The sequence below is a fragment of the Poromitra crassiceps genome (assembly GCF_964638095.1).
Source record: "Poromitra crassiceps genome assembly, contig: HAP1_SCAFFOLD_143, whole genome shotgun sequence".
In the NCBI taxonomy this organism is placed as follows: Eukaryota; Metazoa; Chordata; class Actinopteri; order Beryciformes; family Melamphaidae; genus Poromitra; species Poromitra crassiceps.
In genome coordinates, this window is record NW_028152222.1 from 147,945 (window position 1) to 169,145 (window position 21,201).

A 21,201-nucleotide genomic window follows, 5' to 3' on the forward strand; every position below is an offset into this window, starting at 1 on the left:
ATTAATATTAAAGCTGGCTGCTAGGCGTAAAGAGCTAGTGATGTTAAAGAGAGGATGGTGCTGTCTCCTCCATCGGGAATCGAACCAACACCCCACCTGTTATGTAGCGACAGAGACAGAGCAACTCTTCATGCTGACCTATGAGCTGTTTGGAGCATACCTTCTGAATTCTACACACAGTGTTCACACTAACAACAACACAGAGTATAAAGAGTGAGATAGGTCAGAATCATAGGCGATTGTACGTTGGTGCACCGGCTGCACGTGCAACCCCTAGTGGCCAGATGATTTTTTATTTTATGTTGACATATAAACGATAGTTGATGAGGGCCGGCTCACCCTACAGGCGAAACAGCCTCCTGCCTGGGGGGCCAGTTCGGCTAGGGCGCTCTGTAGCCCTCACAAAACAACAACAAACACCGCTGGTGTGTGACAATGAGTTTTGACCTGTCAGATGTGACTGGGGAGGGCATTCCAGGGCGAGGGGGCGGCTGCAGCAAGGCCCTGTCAGAGGCCCCCCTGTCACAGCTTTAGCAAAGAGATACCTGTGATTCTTGTCAAAGTGGATATAAATTATATGATCATATTCAGCCAGACAGTCAGATGGAGATTTAAAATGGTGAGCATTTTTTTTTTTTTTTTTTACTACTGGGGGAACCTGCCCCCCCCCCCCCCCACTAACTCCGGCAATGCCAACACTTTTTTCCCTCTCTCTCACTTTCTCTGTAATGTCTCTCACCCAGAGGAGACCCACGTTGCATTCAGGGACAGTCAGTTAGATTCAGCTTTGGGGGTGGTGGTGGTGGTGGTTGCTTAAACCTGCGCTAAACCTCTGGTGTCACTCCACATTTACTCTTTAGGCTTTAGACAAGGTGCCACAATAGTCTACTGGAAATTTCTTGGACCCAGTAATGTTGTTTCTTATGAACTTAAATACCCCCTTAAAACCCCTTTTAGCAACCAAGTTGAATTTCATCCACTAGGCATAAATATGACATTTCAATCATAAAAGTTCATAAGTGTCATAAGTACAAGTGTTAAGCAACCGTTAAGGGCAGTCAATCCCCGGCCTCCTACTGGCCCATAAATGTATTTTCTGCTATGTACTCCCGATTGTATATGAATAAATAAGCCACTCAGAAAATTGTTAAACTGATGTTTAATGTATCATGAACATAAGTAGATCAAGAGAATGTGACCAGTCAGTAATAATGATAAATTATTATGCACATCAGTCATATAAACATTACAAAAAAAATGATTTCTTCATAAAAACACTAACACACCCCTGATTAATATATCAACAGTGTATTTTAATCATCACATTCCCAACATTGGAAGAAGTATCAAATGTTCAAAATCATATGAAAATTTCACAGTCACATTTCAGCAGTGGTCACAGAACAGTAGCCTGATAAACCATCTGGTCACGTGACCTCACTTGATTCGTTCTGCAGGACCATGTGGCCTCTGGCCCGGCCGGGACGGGCTACTTCACAATCCACAAGGTGGACGGGCCAATCGGGGACCTGCCTCATAGTTTAAACTTTACATCGTAACCAGCCAATCAGGAACCCCCGCTGGCAAAACAATAATAACTGCCTCCATGTCTCTCCGCCTCGAGCGGTAACGTCAACGTTCGTCGAGTTAAATAGCCATACATGTAAGTGCAATTGCTGCAGAAATAAGACTCAATAACAACAATTAACCAAGAACAGGAGTATGCAACAGCGGAGTTTCTCGGGGGGAAAAGACGTTTTCGCAGTTGTTCCGAGTGTGGATTTGGATTTGACTGGATCCGACGCCGATTGGCTGAAGGACCGGCTACCTCCACCCACTGAAATGACACACAGCTGTGCACAGCTCAGAGTCCAGACAGAACCACAGCTCAGAGTCCAGACAGAACCACACAGAACCAAACAGAATGTGAGTCACAGATCCGGATGGTTTGAACCAGGCTAACAGAAGAACATGCAGGTAAGGTGGTAAGAGAGCCACCAGACAGCTGAGCACTAAAGAGTGACTTTGACCAAGCAGCAGACAAGCTCATTACAACAAGCAGCGTCCAGAAACACAAAAACAAACGCATCGTCGTCATGGAAACCATCAACACAAGTCTGAACACACTACTAGTGGTTTTGTATGCTGAGCAGACGGGCAAGCAGGATGCCAGGAAGTCAAGTTCAACATATCCAGCATATCTTTGATTTAGCCTGCTTCAATAAACCCAACATTGGCAACATAACCTGTCCTACGTAGTTGGTTTATCGACTGGCTCTGTCGACCCAGGATTAACCTATCCAGCTACCCAGTGCGTGTTCACATGAAAGAGGCAGCGTTTGTAACAAATAGCCAATCACATGGACAGATCCAGAGCAGACAAGTCGGACAGGATAAGATAGGTTTGTTCAAAAATAATAATACAATAAAAGCCACAGACAGTAGACATCATTCTAGGATGATATAAGCCCCAATTTTCCTGCTGACATTTTCAACACATGGGTATCGGAAAGAAATGGACATAAACACTGGGTTCTTCTCTCAAGAAGAACAAATACTTTAAAACTAATAACTGTCAGCATGACGAGACATAAGCGCAAAAAGTAAAAGTTGTTTCTGCATTAACAAATAATGGTCTATTAAGTAGCCTACCTGCTACAGTATATCTCCAATATAATAGAAGTTATCATGGAAAATAACATGACTCTACTGGTCTATAAACACGTCGCCCTGTGAACAGCACTTCTGTACTATCTGTTCATTCAAAAATAGCCGTTAAAGGTTTCCGTTTCTTTCTTTTTTTTTTACTGTGATTTTCGGTTCATATCGGGATCCTTCAGGAATAGTGACTCCCTGTTTCCAGAGAGCCGATTGGTCAGAAGGCGGGCCTTTCCTATGTTTTGACCCGATACCCTTTCCTGGGTCTAGACCTCCAAATCCACCCACTCCACTGAGACTTAACGCCGTCGTCAAGTGCGTCGGACCTAACAACAACAATGCAACAATGGCGACCGCGATCGACGCCGTTTTTAAATCGATGAAAGGTTCATTATCCACCTTATTCCTAGCTGCCATGATGCCTCACGTGAAATATGGGTGCTTCTTCCCGGTGTCGTCCTCCCACCGTTGCTGATACGGACACAACATAGTCAAAGCTGCAGGCGAAGGGAGCAAATCACGTCCAAACATCTCGCCGATAAATATCCCGACTTGTTCAAAGAGCAACGGGTTAGCGGATGTGATAACAGAATTACATTCCCTCAAATAAGTCGTCAAACGAGTGTTATTTCTTTTGTGACAAGCAAACTTTTTTCCGCTGTTGGGAGTTTGACGAGGAAATGCGCTCGGTAGCGCCGCAACAGTAGTAGTGGTGCCAACAAGTAACGTTAACAACCAGCTGCTGTATAGTGGAAGATCAGTCACATTGCACCCATAATGTGTTTACAGTGGGGCATTCAAAAATAAGGTGGATAGAGAGGAGAGCCAAAGCTGACATCACTCCCTGCTTCAGCATGCATACCAAGAGATTTTCATCCGCCATTTATTTTCCCATAGACATTTCGTAAAATGCTTATAAAGAAATAGTTTGACTTGGCCAAATCAAACGATTCAGCTATATTTAGAAACAGGAGAGAACACAGAATATTTCACTCCGACCAAACGTAAAAATAAATAAACATCAGATTTTTAAAATGCTCTATGGTCTCTCCTGTTTCTAAATATAGCTGAATCAGTTTGGTTTGACGGTGCAAAACTATTTTTATAAGCATTTTACGAAATGTCTATGGGAAAATAAACGACGGACGAAAATCACTTGCTACGCATGCCGAAGCACGAAGTGATGTCGACTTTGGCTCTCTGTCGCTTTGAAAACCGAACACCACTCTTTGTTCTGCTTTGAAGACGTCGAGTCAAAGGGGGAGAGGTTTCTTCCATTTTCCCCGCCGACTGGATTCTATTCAGGCGAAGACGTCGTTGGCCTCCTGGTTCAGGAACATCTCATTCTCCTGGGCGACTTCCCCCCCCATGGAAATCAGTTACAGTGGAGGCAATGTCAGACTGAGGAAGGGAATGGAGCGTGTGTATGATCAGTGAGACAGTTCTCTGGAGTCGTAGTCCTCTATGAAGTTCTCCATGGCCACCACACAGCGAAGGCCAATTTCCCTCAGGTTCTCCTGCAGGGAGGTCTGGATGGGAAGCTCCAGCGCCGGGTCCTTTTCTATCAGCATCCTCACCACCACGCCAAACGTGTCGCAGTCCTGCTGGTACACCTGGAGAAAAACACATGCAGCACGCTATGAGTCAACCTTGAGTGGGAAGTCAATGTCATGTGTACCATTTACCACCGAATGCAACAGTGCGAGGACACGTTCACAAGCAGGCAGCTGTGCACACGAGTAGGCCTATCGTGTGTGTGTGTGTGTGTGTGTGTGTGCGTGTGCATTTTTTTGTGCACAAGTTGGCATCAGCTGAGATACCTGTTGCCAGACTGCTTTCTTGCCAAGCTTACCTTCTCCCGTAACCATGGAGATATGAAAAGCAAGAGCCCATCTCTTCAGTCAAGTGGGTGGAAAATGCAATATCTCTCTCACACACACACACACATGCACACACAAACACACACGCACACAAACACATGCACACACACACACACGCACACACACATGCACACACAAACACACACGCACACAAACACATGCACACACATACACACACACACGCAGCAGAGCTTCATGTGTTGTAAAGTCACATTGAAGACAGCATCACACACGTGGGCTGGAGTCGCTGTGTGCTGCAGGTGAGCGCAGGATAAACAACTTCCAGCTCGGCCCCGACAACAAAGTGAGGACAATTATGATGCCCTCTCGCCGGCCTGGCCTCAGCGTTTCAAAATGACTGTTTAGACGACGTGAGACACATCTCATCTCTTCTCATCTCTTCTCATCTCTTCTCTCCTCATCTCCTCTCTGCACTTTCCAAGGTTCTTCACTCCTTTCTTTCTCTTCCTTTAATCCCAGTTCCTCTCATCTCTACCCTTCCTGCTTGGATCCATCTCCTCTCCCAAGGTGTCGGGCGTGTGTGAGTGTGTGTGTGTGTGTGTGTGTGTGTGTGTGTGTGTGTGTGTGTGTGTGTGTGTGTGTGTGTGTGTCTGTGTGTGTGTGTCTGTGTGTGTGTGTGTGTGTGTGTGTGTGTGTGTGTGGACCTACCTCTTCTATCTCCTTCCTCTTGTGCTGGATGGCTCTGTTGCGTGCTGCGGTCAGGCTTGCAGCTGACTGGGGCTCCCCGTCTCCGCCTTGTTCTTTCTCCCTGCCTTTGGGTCCCTTAGGGTCCCTCTCTCTGCTGCCCTGGTCCCCCTCTCCGCTCCCATGGTCCCTCTCTCTGCTGCCCTGGTCCCTCTCTCTGCTGCCCTGGTCCCTCTCTCTGCTGCCCTGGTCCCTCTCTCTGCTGCCCTGGTCCCTCTCGCCACTCCCATGGTCCTTCTCTCTGCTGCCCTGGTCCCTCTCTCTGCTGCCCTGGTCCCCATCTCTGCTTCCATGGTCCCCATCTCTGCTTCCATGGTCCCCATCTCTGCTGCCATGGTCTCCCTCTCGGCTTCCATGGTCTCCCTCTCTGCTTTGGTTTCTTTCGCTCTCCTGAGAAATCTGCAAAGACAACGAGACAAGAGAGGGAAATGCAGTCATTTCACACCTGGCCAGAAACATGGGTGCAAACCACTTGAGAGCTGATATGACCAGAGAATAAGCAAGCAGGTGTTTCCAGACTAGAGAGTACTAACGTCAGTTCCACATGGCAGCTAAGTTTGTGACACTAGAGGTCCTTACACACCGTTAGCGTTAACTTTTCCCCCCGTGCGATTAATTCCTACGTGAATAATATTTTTCAAACCTATATTAGTCAACGCAACCGTGCATACCAACGGTGAAGTTTCGCTGAGCGTTAGCGCGGTGTTTTTTTTCTTTCGGACCAAGGTCGATTTTTCTGAAATTCGCTTCCGACGTGTGCACATCCGTTGCTGTGATTGACAGGTGGGTCAAAATTCACATGGCAATTTCGTGCTGTAAATTCAAGTCTCTCTTGGTGTGTAACAGGCTTAAGGTTGCATGCCGATCCACAGTGTGCATAAACAGCATTCCCTACTTTTTGCTGCCCGTTCAAGGAATGTCGGTTAAGAGAATTCCTCCATTGGGAACACCCTGCAACGTCACCGACGCAGAGATTCCTCCGTGCGTGATCCTGTTAAAACAAACCCAGCTGCTGCTGCTAACTACAGCAGCTAACATTAGCACTGCTAATGATTGTTGTAATATTGACGTACGGGGCTATGCTAGCCAAACCAAACGTTCATTTAGCTTGCTGCTAGTATATAAGGTCAACAATAGCTCGTTTCGCTAAAGTAATTTGCTTTATAGATTTGAGTGTTGTTTTTAGGTAATTAACCACTTAAACCATCACATCAAAAATGAGAACATCAGTTAGGACAATATTTACAGTAGGGATGTTCATCAGTTATCGAAAATCGATAATTGATCGCTAAGGAATGGAATCGATCATGTGGAATTCTTATCGATTATTGTTATTATTATTATTATTATTATTTTATTTTTTTTGCGGACTAGGTTTGGGTGGAATTCGCTCCTCCTCGCCCCACTCCATTGCACAGCCGACTAACGTGAGGTGGAGCTTCATATAGTCTCTAGTTTTCTGGCTGGGCACGGGCCTTTGTGCCAACAAAACTGTTTTAAACATGGGGAATTCACACCGGCATGCGCCGGGGACAGCAGAGTGTTGGAGAGGAGACACATTGAAATAAAGAGTTCATTGAGGAGAACACGTTGTCTTTCGTATTTTCTGCCATAGGCATTCATTTTGTAAAAAATAATAATAATAATAATAATAATAATAAATATATATATATATATATATATATATATATATATATATTATTATTATTTATTTTTTTACAAAATTAATGCTTATTATTAATCTGATCGATAATCGATAATTGATCGTTCATTTTCCCCGATTTTCGATTTTGGACATTTTTCAAAATGAACATCCCTAATTTACAGACATGTAAACTCCTTTTATAAGCTCCATCCAATATTTGTTTTTAGCCTATTATTTTCAGTAAGGTGCAATGACTCATGGGAAATCAACTGGGCGAAGTGAACAACTGCTGTTCAGTTCTTCCCTACACAGTTCACAGTTCCCTTTGAACTGAACATTTTTGCTTCCTGCGGTTTGGAACCTTACTTAACATGGCTGAATATCCTGTGCAGTCCACTTCTCCGGGAACTACCTGCCGATCGGAACCTATTTCATATTTCATATTTCAATGAAGGAAGGTTCAATAACAGAGTAAAACTTGCACTTCTGAAGGGTCAGATGCCGCACAATGTGCACATAACTAAATGTCTTTTCCTGATCAAATTGTACAATTAGTTAAGCTGCTTTAATCTTATTTATCGTATTACTTGTTGAGACCGCTTGCGTTAACCAAGTCAAGTATTAAGTGTCAAATACAGGCTCATGTTATAAACACTACTGACACAATAGACCCTTCTCACAGGGGCCATTTTGTGTCAAAAAGGCAGGGTAAACACACAGGTGTAAGCAAAACACTAATGAGGGTTTCAAACTTCCATGATTGGAATTTGGAAACCCTCATTAGTGTTTTGCTTGCACCTGTGTGTATTCTGCCTTTTCGACACAAAATGGCCCCCGTGAAAAGGGCATATTGGGTTGGGCTCACCTGCACCGGGTGCACGCAAGTCTCTCTCCCTCCTCACCGATACACCTTTTGTTCTGTTCTTTTGTTTAATGTAGCTTGTCTTGTCTTCTTTTCTTGAATAAATGATTGTTTTAACTTTTACTTTGGTGTGTGTGACTGACTCCCTCCTTTCGTTACCTCCTTGAGCCGGGTTGAAACACGACGATACCGATTTGAGTTTGGATCTGCAGAACAGGAACAGGAAGCGGTCACTGTAGGCTCTTTCACACCGGCCTTGAAAGCCGAAAAATGCACGGAAAATAGGATTCGCGCCTCCGATGTGAAAGTCGTGAACGCGGTGGATAATTGTTTTACGCCTTTTGTCCCGCCACGGTAGGTAGTCACAGCGCCGGGTTACCTGGCAACCCGCCTCCATTTGAAAGCGTCGTCGCAGCGAGCCGGAAAAGGTGCGAATGGTTAGCTCATTCATAAAAAAATTACAGGGGAAATCACCTCATGTATTAAGAAAGTGCAGGAGTGAAAGGAAAAAAAAGCAGCCTATATAATCATGACTGCAGGGACGCCAGGAGGAATGCTCAATGTTAGGCTTTATGCTCAAACCATTAGTAGGTAAAATTAACGAATATAATAATAAGCTTCAGAGGGCTATAGCTGTCTGTGGCGAGTTGGTCTGAGATTCCCTCTCGAAATCAGCTCTGTGCATTCCCTTACAAAAACTACTAACGTTAAGTAGTCATGTGCATTTATAGCCTATACTATTCCCCCGACGAACGTTATGCAGACTGCAGCTGTTTGATATGCGGGCGGTCGTGTGTCGTTCCAATTGTAGTAGGACACCATATCGATCTGCCCGCCCACCATGCGAGTGCGCCTATCCGCCCTGCTCAGCGGACATAGGAGAAGGAGGGAAGTCTTGGTTGTTGAATGATTTCGTTCATCATACAGTAGCCTAGGCTACACTAACCTATGAAAATATTAATTTGGGCTAGGAGGAGCTGGAAATCCCTCCGCTCGCCTTTCAATCCGGGAGCGGGGGATTTCACCTGAAAGTACACCGCAGCACGGGAATGTGGCCGTGCTGCTTGGCTCCGTGTGAAAGCAATTTCTGTGGCGAGGGTGCGGGCTTTGCGGGACTCATAAACGGCAATTTTTGCGCAATCTGTGTATGAAAGAGCCTTGTGCCTCCAGTGTCAGAACGCAGCAGTGGCCCAACATGATGGAGCATGCGGATTCATCGTGTGTGCTCCCCTGCTCCTCACCTCGCTCAGTGCAGGTCGGCAAAGAAGATTAGGCCGGCCTATCTTTCAATTTCAGCTGCACCTGTGCAGCTAAACCGGTCTGTGTGCCCTGAACTCACGTCTGAGGAACACACAGCGAGAGCCAGTTCGGGAGGCTAAACAAATAGAGGGAGAATCCACGCTGAAATATCGACTACGATAACTTCCAAATCCCAAAACGCTACATGTTTGTTTGTTTTCTAATCAGAGAGAGTGCCTCCTAAGTAATGTGTTTTCGGTCCCTTTCCACAACACCGTACCAAGCTGCAGATCACACAAACAGTCTTCTGTTGCATTCGAAATGAGCAAAGACGAGGAACCAGCATTTCATTTCCATTGTTTTTCTTCTTCGACTTTCTTTTTCCCCTCATTTGCTGGACTTGAAATTGTGTCGGAAAAAAGCCTCGTTCACACGTCTCTCAATCCACATCGTCAACAAAGCAAAGATGGGTTTTTGTATTGTGCTGCCCGACAATAAATTGGTCTTTTGGGAGAGAGAGAGAAAAAAATAGCGATGAATTTTAAAGCTGAATTTTTACGTGATGGTAGGGTCTACTTACTATCACACACTCTGACACAACAGAAACATCAAAGATAGTGGCAGAGCGGAGGAAAAGGCAGAGCGAGGGGGGTGCTGCTGCTGCTGCTGCTGGTGAACTTACAGTGGAGGAGCGCCTGTCCTTCTCTCTGCTGGAAGCACACCTGGACCTGGGGAACAACGGCTGGAGCTGGGAAGTAGCTGGAAACAGTCCAAACACATGAGCGACAGGTCAAGAGAGCAGCACAACACAACACAACACAATGCAACACTACACATGGCACACAGACTCTAAGGCTACATTCACACAGCAAACCTTAGTGCTCAATTCTGATTTTGTTTCGCTCAGATCTGATTTTTTTTTGCGTGGCTGTTCACAGAGTCTTTTTTTAAAGTGGCCAATATCAGATTCCAGTGTGAACAGGTCACGGACCCCCGGTCCTCCTGAAGTGACCGCACGCTGCTGTTGTACGGAAGTAACCCGGAAGAAGACGGCAGTAAACATGGCGGCAGCTGAAGTCGGTGTTGTTTTTACGGGTTTCATTTATTGCGCCGTGGAAGCCAGCGAATACGGGAGCACATGATAGCGAGGAGGAGCAGCAGATTTTTAATGATGGCTTTCTGTCGAGCAATAGCTGCTACTTCTGTGGATGCGGCGTCGAAGCCAGGAGTGGTGGGACCGTGACGTGCATGCCTACACTATTCGCTATGTTTTCATATACAGACGAGTTACGATACGACCCCTCAAGTTTTGCTTTGCACAGAAGTGTCACCCCGAATACCTCACTGTCCCTCCACTGACTAGCTCCATCCAAGCTGTCCTCCATGTCTGTAATGACTGACTGCCCGCCTGTCCCTCCCGCCAGCGCAGAATAGTGACGAATGCCGCTCTGGAGTGACGTAAATTCTCATTGAAGTCTGATACGGGCCACATGTCTGTTCACACTGAGGTCACATTCCCAAAAAATCTGATTTGAATCAGTGTTTTTTTTTTTTACACATTTGAAAGTGGCTTGGGTCAGATTAAAAAAAAAAGTCACATGCCATGTGACTTGTACTGTTCACACGGTCATGGAAAAAACTGACCCGAGTCACTTAGAGGCCAGTTACACCTGGCGTTAACATGCGTTTTCTGCCATCAGATTGCAATCAGATTGCAGAAATGGTTGTCCTCTCAATCCGCATAAAGTTGCTGTATCCAGATTGAGAGGACACATTGCATTTACACTTGTGGTCAATGCGTACACAATGCATCCCTGACCACCTCCGGAGGTGGTTTGGCCGATCAGATTGCAATCCTTCTTCAATGCGTTTTGGAGGTGCGTTTACACCTGGCATTTCAAGTGATAAAACACAATCTGATTGCAATCTGATCACAGAAAACGCATGTTAACGCCAGGTGTGTAAATGGCCTCTTAGAGGAAGAAGGAAAAAAAAATCAGATTCGGGCCACTTGTGGCTGCTGTGTGAACATAGCCTAAATGTGCCCTATCCAAACCAGGTGGCTCTTACACGTTAGGAGGGGGCGTTCGTTTTTTCTATTTACCAAGCCTATCAGTTGTGTCTTTTACTGTTCCGAGACTCCCTTGATCTGCCTCTCTCTCTCTCTTCAATCTGAGACGTGGCGGCTAAAATTAATGTTTCCTTAAGCAGAATCCGTTGGGTGTGATTTGAGAAATCTGCCTCGCAACGTTGGACTGCAGTGTTCCTATGTGAGGCAATAGCTTTGTTACGGCTCATTATATACTGCTGGCTGCCAGCCCCTCTCTCTCTCCTCTCTCCCCCTCCATCCCTCTTCCTGTCTCTCTCTTTTTCACACACACACACACACACACACACACACACGATGAGTCACCATCATCGCACCATCACATCTCAGGCACACAAAGAAACCTGTTCCACACACACACACACGCACACACATGCACACACACACACACACACGCGCACACACACACACACACACACACACACACACACACACACACACACACACACACACACACACACACACACACACACACACACACACACACACACACACACACACACACACACACACACCTGCAGTCGGTACATAGATACAGTGGCTGAGTGTGTGACAGGAAGGAACAAAATAACATACTGATGGCACAGCTGATAAAAAGGCGATACCACCACACCGCCAAAGACTACCAACAGATCAGCAACCACCTGAAACGTGGACTTCAGATATGAAGCTATCCTCTAGAGTTCCACACCAAACCAACAACACAACAGTCCTCTCCATTACTCCATGTGATTTAGTTCTCCGACGATTTGAAAGCACTCTTGTTCACTTAACGATAATAACAAACCCTCTAACTGACGAGATCATTATCCAATACTTGACACACATTTCATTGGATGAGTTGGGGCACATGTGACGGTATGAGTGCTTTCAAGTCACTGAGAGGACTGTTCGTTATACGATGACATAAACCATCTGTTACGTCTCGAGAGGCAAAGCTTCTTTGTGATCAGTATTATGCAAGAGGTTTGGTTGCTACCTGGATGTGACTGCTAACCGCCAGATAGCATCATGGAAAAAAAGACTTCTGAATATTTGTAATGCAAAGTGTTCATGAAAATGATGTGCGCCACTGCTTGCCTACACTGCCACCCAGTGGTCACTCGACAAAGTGTACAAAAATACAGTCTATTGTACAGACATACACATATATACACGTGTGCATATACAGTATGCATGTGTGTGTGTGTGTGCACGCGAGTGAGTCTGATTGTGTTCTGGTGTTTGCATGACCCCACGCCACACGTCTATTCAACTTATGTAGCCCCGCCCACTTGACCCAGTTGTGTTATGACTTCCTGTTCAAAACACCGTCTGTTTGACCTGCTCACTATAGTCCAGTAAAAATGTCACTTGACCTCACACTAATTGCAACAAAACCAAACTCAACTGATTTTGTATCCTCAATATGTCCTCAATGAAGGAAAAAAAGTGTTAAGGAAATGTATGAAGGGACATTTTTGAAAATGACCTATATGATGCTACCAAAAACGTTTATTTATTTTTTAACATTTTTTTTTTTTTTTTTTCTCTCCTTGAAGCAAAAAACACATACAGGATATAAGTGATGAGATTTATGGCACATAAAAAAAAAAAAAAGGATTCCATAGGCTTCCATCATATTTAGGTCATTTTCAAAACTTTCCCTTCATACAACACATTTTTTCCTTCATTGAGGACATATTGAGGATACAAAATGAGTTGAGTGTGGTTTTGTTGCAATTAGTGTGAGGTTGACCCACATATTTGCGTAAAATGCCTGGACTACTAGTACTGTACTGTCACAGGAAGTGTCAACACAATAGGAAGTAACTGGCTGAGCCATGTGTTGGAACATAAGGTGAATAGCTCTTTCTGTGGTATTGCTGATAATAATGGTATTGCTTTCAATTCCCCCCCCCCCCCCCCCCCCGCCATTCTGGAGAGAGTTGTGGACTAACACGTTTCCTCCGATACATGTGCAATCACCAGCCGCTTCTTTTCACCTGACAGCGAGGAGTTACACGGGCAGGCGTGGATCGCGCTATTCCTCCCAGTCCCCCCCCCCGACCCCCGAACAGGCGCCCCGACCGACCAGAGGAGGCACTAGTGCAGCGACCAGGATCCATACCGTTAATCCGGCTTCCCACCCGCAGACACGGCCAATTGTGCCTGTGTGGACGTCCGACCAAGCCGGAGGTAACACGGGGGCTCGAAAGAAAATGCTTGCAACTTGAGATCTTGCTTAATATGTCCTGATGCACCTGATATACCTCTGGGAGATGTGATGCAACCTCCCAGAAGAGAACAACGTAATGAGATGATTTGAGGTGGTGCGTGCGTGTGTGTGTGTGTGTGTGTGTGTGTGTGTGTGTGTGTGTGTGTGTCTTGTCGTCGTTGCAGACGTAAACTTACCAGCGTTTTCTTTGGCAGGTGAACTTGTGTCGGCGCTCGCCATCGGCTCGCTCTTGACCTCCCGCGTCCTCTCTCGCTCCTTCTCCCTCTCTCGCAACTTCTCCTTCTCTCGCTCCTTCTCCTTCTCTCGCTCCTTCTCCCACTCCCTCACTTTCTTCTCCTTCTCCCGCAACCGCTCCCACTCCTGCACCTTCTTCTCCCTGTAGAGGTAGTGGATGGGCCGGTCTCGCAGGTTGGCGGGGTTGCGCGAGGTGAAGTGCTGGTAGTACTTCTGGAAGGGATAGCCCGGTTTCCGGTGGTAGTGGTACGGTCCGTGCTGGGCGAATGGGTACGGTGACGGTCCGGGGACTCCGGGCGGGTACGGTCCGTGCTGCGGATGCGGTCCGTGCGGATGCTCGCCCTTGACAAAACTGCACAATCAGAGGGGGGAGAATTCAAAGAGGCCATCGTCACCCTTCTTGTCCTCCTCTTCATCATCATCATCTTCATCATCATCATCAACATTACAAAAACACAAAATCTGCTCCCTTCTTCTCGGGGCCTGCCGGTCTTACCGAGGCCTGTGGAATCCTCCAAACCTCGGTTTGTACGAGCTGTTGTTCAGCCAGGCCCTCGGTCTGGACGGGCTCCTCACTCTTCTGAAGGCTCTCTTCTCATCCTGAAGCAACAGCGGTACCCAAGTGTGAGATTGTGCTGCTTTATATACAGAGAGCAAAACGCTACAGAGCAAAAAAGCAATTTTTTTTTTTTTTTTTTTACAGAGTGGAAAGTTTCATTTGGAGACGAGCCATCCTTGCAGAAACGAGGCAGCCGGAGAAGCCGATGTACCTGAGCGGGAGTCTTCTTCTTCACGGAGCCTCCTCCTCCTCCTCCACTCTGAGGCCTGCTGTCGATCGGCCTCTTGTCAGCCTGTGCGCCCTCACTGCTCCCCCTCAGGGCCTGCCACGCCGTGGAGCTCTGCACACACACAGCAAGGTGGTTCATTTACAGTTAAGGCCCCGGGTTCCTCCTAGTGGCACTGGCAGGTAGTGTCACCTTGTGGCAGTTTGTGGCATCTCAGTGGCTAGTCAGTGTGTGTGTGTGTGTGTGTGTGTGTGTGTGCGTGCGTGTGTGTGTGTACGTGTGTGCGTGCGTGTGTGTGTGTGCGTGCGTGTGTGTGCGTGGTGCTCTGTTGGCAGTTGCTGTCAACTGGGGTGGGGTCAAATTTCCTGGTTTGTTTTCATGATGGTTGTTGAACAACCACGTTCTACTTTTGTTTTGTTTTTCCTTCATGGTCATTAATTCCACCAAGGAGGTTATGAATTCACCAGACTTGAAGGAAAAAAGTAACAAATATACACTCTTCACTAAGCCTCCATTTTATTACGCAAGAGTGAAATTGTGTTATGTAAACATAATTGCTTGCGTGAATACAGGTTTAAAAGATAATTGAGCAAACATAAGTAAAAAAAAAAAAAAACATTTTCACCCATATCTACTGTACAGGTGTGCCACTACCTGCCACTGAGCTGCATCAGGCTGACCTAACGAGCCACTGTGATGCATCAGGCTGCCCTAACGAGCCACTGTGATGCATCAGGCTGCCCTAACGAGCCACTGTGATGCATCAGGCTGACCTAACGAGCCACTGTGATGCATCAGGCTACCCTAACGAGCCACTGAGATGCATCAGGCTGACCTAACGAGCCAATGAGATGCATCAGGCTGACCTAACGAGCCACTGAGATACATCAGGCTGACCTAACGAGCCAATGAGATGCATCAGGCTGCCCTAACGAGCCACTGTGATGCATCAGGCTGCCCTAACGAGCCACTGTGATGCATCAGGCTGCCCTAACGAGCCACTGTGATGCATCAGGCTGCCCTAACGAGCCACTGTGATGCATCAGGCTGACCTAACGAGCCACTGTGATGCATCAGGCTGCCCTAACGAGCCACTGAGATGCATCAGGCTGACCTAACGAGCCAATGAGATGCATCAGGCTGACCTAACGAGCCACTGAGATACATCAGGCTGCCTTAACGAGCCACTGAGATACATCAGGCTGACCTAACGAGCCACTGAGATACATCAGGCTGACCTAACGAGCCACTGAGATACATCAGGCTGACCTAACGAGCCACTGAGATGCATCAGGCTGCCCTAACGAGCCACTAAGATGCATCAGGCTGACCTAATGAGCCACTGAGATGCATCAGGCTGCCCTAACGAGCCACTAAGATGCATCAGGCTGACCTAACGAGCCACTGAGATGCATCAGGCTGCCCTAACGAGCCACTAAGATGCATCAGGCTGACCTAACGAGCCACTAAGATGCATCAGGCTGACCTAACGAGCCACTGAGATGCATCAGGCTGCCCTAACGAGCCACTAAGACGCATCAGGCTGACCTAACGAGCCACTGAGACGCATCAGGCTGCCCTAACGAGCCACTGTGATGCATCAGGCTGACCTAACGAGCCACTGTGATGCATCAGGCTGCCCTAACGAGCCACTGTGATGCATCAGGCTGACCTAACGAGCCACTGAGATGCATCAGGCTGACCTAACGAGCCACTGAGATACATCAGGCTGCCCTAACGAGCCACTGAGATACATCAGGCTGACCTAACGAGCCACTGAGATACATCAGGCTGACCTAACGAGCCACTGTGATGCATCAGGCTGACCTAACGAGCCACTGAGATACCACAACCTGCTATGAGGTAGTCTGACTCACTGGACGCAGTATAAGCTCTGCCATTGGCAGAGCTGGCTGCCATTTGTCATTAAATGCCTCTGCCGCTGTGAAACAACAACGCGCTGAAAATAGCAAGTTTTGATGAAGATTTGGATTGTGCAATAAAGCAGGCCTGCTTGGTACTTGCGGTGGATGGTTGTAAAGATAAGATAACGGAGCATTTCCCCCCCTGCTATAGAGGCAAAGTGACTGCCTACTTCCTGCTTCAACAAGTCAGCACTGCACCAGAGATTTTCCTCCGCCATTTATTTTCCCATAGACATTTAGTAAAATACTTATAAAAATAGTTGTACTTGTTCAAACCAAACGATTCAGATATATTTAGAAACAGGGGACACCATATAACATTTCACTCAGACCAAAACTTTAAAAAAGTGGCGGATTTGAAGAAAATGTTTTTTCTATGTAGTTTTTTTTACGTTTTGGTCCGAGTGAAATGTTCTATGGTCTCTCCCGATTCTAAATATAGCTGAACCGTTTGGTTTGATGAAGTAAAACAATTTTTTTATACGGATTTTACGAAATGTCGATGGGAAAATAAATGGCGGATAAAAATCCCTGGTACAGTGCTGAAGCAGGAAGTAGGCGGTCACTTTGCCTTGTCTCTATACCAGAGTGAGAGTATAAGAGGAGCCAGACTCTTTCCTGCGCTGGTACAGCGCGAAATGTTGATAGTCTGGCAAGCAAGACTAGCACTAGCTTGCCAGACCAGAAAAGACCTGGGACGCACCGGGGTTCGAACACGGGACCTTCTTGCTGTGAGGCAACAGTGCAATCCAGCGAGTGAGTGAGTCCCCCTTTTTATTAGATTTTTTCCCCCTGTCTCCTACAGAGACTTTAGCCACAGCCCCTGAATGCGTGACAGCAAAGTCAGAAAGATGGCAGATGTGACACATTGCTCAAATTGCCAACAACCTTTCGAAAAAAGGCCCAAAAGGTTACAACCGGTGGAAACCTTTAACATGCACTAGCCCGGAACTTCAATTATTATTTTTTCCAGCAGAATCACAAAATGATACCAGTGCGCGTGCGTCGGGACTCTGGACCCAGACAACTAGCCGATTATCGTCAAACTTTGGCTTTTAAAACAATAACCTCTCACTTTTTTCGAGCAACTAAGATTCCGATATAATAAGGTTGCCCCATGCAACCCTAACCTATGCATTCAAAGTGCAGAAATAAGGTGAGTTTAATGCCCGACACCGATTTCCAAAAAGTATTTTGGCTAGATTTGAGGAAAAGGGGCTCTCCATGAGTGAAGTCTTGAGACGCAGCGATGGGAAGAGCCTGAGGGTAATGCCCTGGCCTGAACCCTGGATTAAGTAGTAGGCTACACAGGACCATATACTCTTAATGATTACATGAGTGTTTACCACTACTGACAAGCTTACAGGAAAAATAACTATACTATTCCTATAGAGACTTCCTATATTGTGTGTGTATGTGGTACCCAATGGTGAGTTTATAGTGATCTTATTGTACATGAATTCTATTTTCTTTTCCTATCATATCATTATAATATTCCTGTGGGAGCTCATTATTTTTGTTGTGCTACAGTAGCTTCCTAAAGGATTACTAGGCCAGGCCTAATAGTCCTTGTTCTTTTGCCAACTTCTCTCCTTTTGAAACCAATAATAAATGGTGTATTTTGGTCAGAGGCAGCCAGGTTACACCTTTTGAAACCAATACAAAATACAAAATAAATACATAGTTATAGATCGGCCTATATCTGTAATGCATCGGTGTCTTTTGGTCAGTGTCTGGTTACATAATAGCTCCTCAGCTCCCCTGTGTATCAAGCAGATTGTTACAAGTCGCTACTTTGTAACTTATTGATGATATTTTACTACTGTGAGCCACATTCGATCCAGGAAGTGCTTTGAACGTTACCTTGCTTTGCGTTGTCTCTTGTGGTCGATCCATCTCTCACGGTTTGGACTGCAGCAGGGTTGTTGTTGTCTGTCTTTGTGAAAGACACAAAAAAATCTTGTTTGCCACTGAGTTTCTGTCAACCAGGAAGTGTGGGTTGTCTCAACATTGCTTCACCGATGCCTGTGTGAAGTGAAAGCGTTCCATTCCAGTCTTCCTCACCCGCTCTGTCCCGGGTTCCCCTACCCTACCATAACCCCGGACTGTAACCTACAAGTTAAAGATGGTCAGTTTCTGTTCTGTACAACTCAAACTCGGACATTGTCGAAAAACGCAACTTTCATTATTACGCGGATTGCGGAAGGAAATAGGCTATTCCAGCCTACATGTTGCCACATGCCTTCTTTGAGACTTCCTTTTGTAAAACTGCTATCCAATCAGAGGAGAGCAGCTATATTAAAGGCTAATAAAAAATATATATGCATAAACAAGACGGTACATCAATTGTGTGCTTGTCCGCGTTATTTGGTAGTGTCGCTTGCCAGACTTCTCTCTCTCCCACCGGCTGTTTCCTCACCTGACCTGTCTCCAAAGTGAAAGAGGCACGCATGAGGCACGGTCGGATCGTGGGTTGGCCGTGGGGTGGCGCACTTGAGCAGCACAGTCAGAGGAAGTGAGATATGAACACGACAGTGGAAAGTCTCCCCAGTGGGGCTCACTGTAAACAAGGATCCACACGCTTTTTCCACATCGGATCCCCAAGAACGAGGATTTTGTCCCCAGCAGCAAATCAAATCCAACCATAAATAATAACACAATGAATAACACTCGCCCTCCTCACAGACAACGACTCAGTCACAGCCTAGCATCAAGCATGACCCGTTTCACCCCGTTTCACGGACAATCACCACGGTGCGCCACGTCACCAAGACAAAGGGACTTATAGTCACGACCATTGGTCACGACACCCACAATAAACTCACCACCCCCCCCCACTGCCCCACCTCCATCAACAGCCAGCCAGTGGAACTGGTAGAGTTTCAAGTACCTGCCTCGGCATCATCACCCTGGACAACAAACTGAACTTTGACCATCACACCAGAGACCAGACCAGGGCCCCTCAGTCAAACCCCACCTCCAACTCCTCCTGTACCGTAGTGCCACCTGCTCCTTCAACATGCTCCCCTTCACCAAAAGAAACAACCTCATCAAAATCACAAAATCATCCTCTAAAATAATTGGCCTCCCGCCCTCCCCACTCCCAACCTACTCCCTCATTGACACTGCCATAACCCGTAGAGCACACTGGCCATAGCAGTGCTGGGGTTTGTTGTGTGCTATGCAGTGCACCCCTCAACCCATGTCTCACCCTCCTCCCGTCCGGTCGCAGATACAGACAACTACTCTGCAAAAAACTCGCTTTAGGAGTTTTGTACCCTCAGCCATAACTGCCCTAAACAGTCTAGAAAATAGTTCACAGACCTGCGTGTGGTGTTCTTTATGATGTCCTTCCTGTTGCCTATGGCTATAGCCTACTGCAGTGATACTCAACTGGCGGCCCGCGGGCCACATGCGGCCCGCGGGCGCCCCCTGTGTGGCCCACAATGGAATTGTAAAAAAAAAAAAAAAAAAAAAAAAAAAAAAATTACAGTGCACCTGAACGCAACATGCAAGATACCCGCTGAATAAGGCCATGTTCAGACTAGGAGGCCAAATCTGATTTGTGAACTTTAGTGACCTATTAATGACTTTATCCAGATTGGTTTTATGAGTCTGGACGCTCCAAGTCTGATTTGTGTCACTTGTCCCAAACCACGTATGGAGGTAGTTTCCAATCTGCTTTCGACTGATGTGACTTGAGTCACACGCAGATCCACCAAATCTGATTTGAACGTCACTCGCAACTCGTCATCAAATGCTTCTGACGCCCACGTCGTTACCATAGCAACCCATGCAGATAGGCTGTTTAGGTCTGGCCACACAGATCCGACTTGAGAATCAGATTTGTGGCAGTGCGGACACACTCCCAAATCAGATTTGGGAAACCAATCAAGATAATGATGATTAATGACTTTATCAGCAAATCGGATTTGCCTGTAATGTGAACATGGCCTAAGTGTCCAAATGTTCATGTCATTCTGGCCAATACTCCACTTGGGTTGTAGCATTTCAGTCTGGAATATGGAATATCTTTCAATAATCTATGATTTAGCTGCTAAATTGTCAAATACTGCCGTCTGCTCGCTACCCAGGCACTTATGTATGTAGGCTACTTAACCTAACTAACTATCCGGTGTGCACAACATTGTCAGACTAAACTCCGGCTGACACCCCAAAAACCTACAATCCGCTACAGAAAAATGTATATTGATTGTTTATTAACTGGCCCCTGGCCTTCTATCATTTCACGAAAGTGGCCCCCGGGCAAAGCAAGTTGAGTATCCCTGGCCTACTGTATGTATGTGTCTATTTGTTCAATGTTTGCTGTGCAGTGTTTTGATGTACAGACTGTGAAAACAAATGTCCTCTAAGGAGGACAATAAATTATGAATTTGAATCTGAATGATCAGCCAGGAGGACCTGAAATGGGAGCTGAATCAGAGCTCTCACCAAGAAGGCACAACAGAGGATGAACTTTCGTGAGCGGCTGAGGAAGTTCAAGGTGCCAAAGGCAGTGTTGGTCCTTTTCTACACCTCCACCGTCAAGTCCATGCTCACCTCCTCCATCACCGTCTGGTATGCTGCTGCTGCTGCCCTCTCAAGGACATCACCAGACTGCAGGGCATTATCCACTGTGCTGAAAAGGTGGTCGGATGCAGCCTGCCATCACTTCAGGACCTACAGTACACACTGCCAGGACGCTGAAGCGGTCTCTGAAAATCACGGCCGACCCCTCCCACCCAGGTCATAAATTCTTCAAGGCTCTCCTCATCAGCAGAAGACTGATGATGTCGGGCAGTACCAGAACCTCTCATCACAGGCACAGTTTCTAGTACCCAACTGCCATCTGCGTCTTCAACGAGACCCGAAAGCCCCCACAAATAAGGACTTTATCACTCCATCAGTTTGAGAACCACTGGCTTATGCACTAATGGTTTATT

The 21,201-nt window shown here is 46.5% G+C and overlaps 1 protein-coding gene across 1 annotated transcript; it reads right to left on the reverse strand.

Annotated features, from left to right (window-relative positions):
• Window positions 1-1,150: 1,150 nt before the first annotated feature.
• LOC310770647 (uncharacterized protein) lies at window positions 1,151-18,430 on the reverse strand. Its single transcript, XM_083663390.1, has 7 exons — window positions 18,122-18,430; window positions 14,319-14,447; window positions 14,045-14,148; window positions 13,491-13,900; window positions 9,672-9,748; window positions 5,208-5,642; window positions 1,151-4,271 (listed from the first exon to the last, which is right to left on the reverse strand). The coding sequence occupies exons 1-7, from the start codon at window positions 18,152-18,154 to the stop codon at window positions 4,089-4,091; spliced, it is 1,371 nt and encodes a 456-aa protein (XP_083519516.1). The 5' UTR covers window positions 18,155-18,430; the 3' UTR covers window positions 1,151-4,088.
• Between the last annotated feature and the right edge of the window lie 2,771 nt (window positions 18,431-21,201).

What these genes read in the sequence shown, in the direction of transcription:
- LOC310770647 (XM_083663390.1), bottom strand. Translation starts at nt 18,154, where the DNA reads ATGGATCGACCACAAGAGACAACGCAAAGCAAG. An exon ending in AGAAGAAGACTCCCGCTCAG is followed by an intron (nt 14,149 to 14,318) that starts GTACATCGGCTT and finishes CTGTTGCTTCAG; the next exon opens with GATGAGAAGAGAGCCTTCAG. An exon ending in AGAGGAAGGAGATAGAAGAG is followed by an intron (nt 4,272 to 5,207) that starts GTAGGTCCACAC and finishes GTTTTTCTCCAG; the next exon opens with GTGTACCAGCAGGACTGCGA.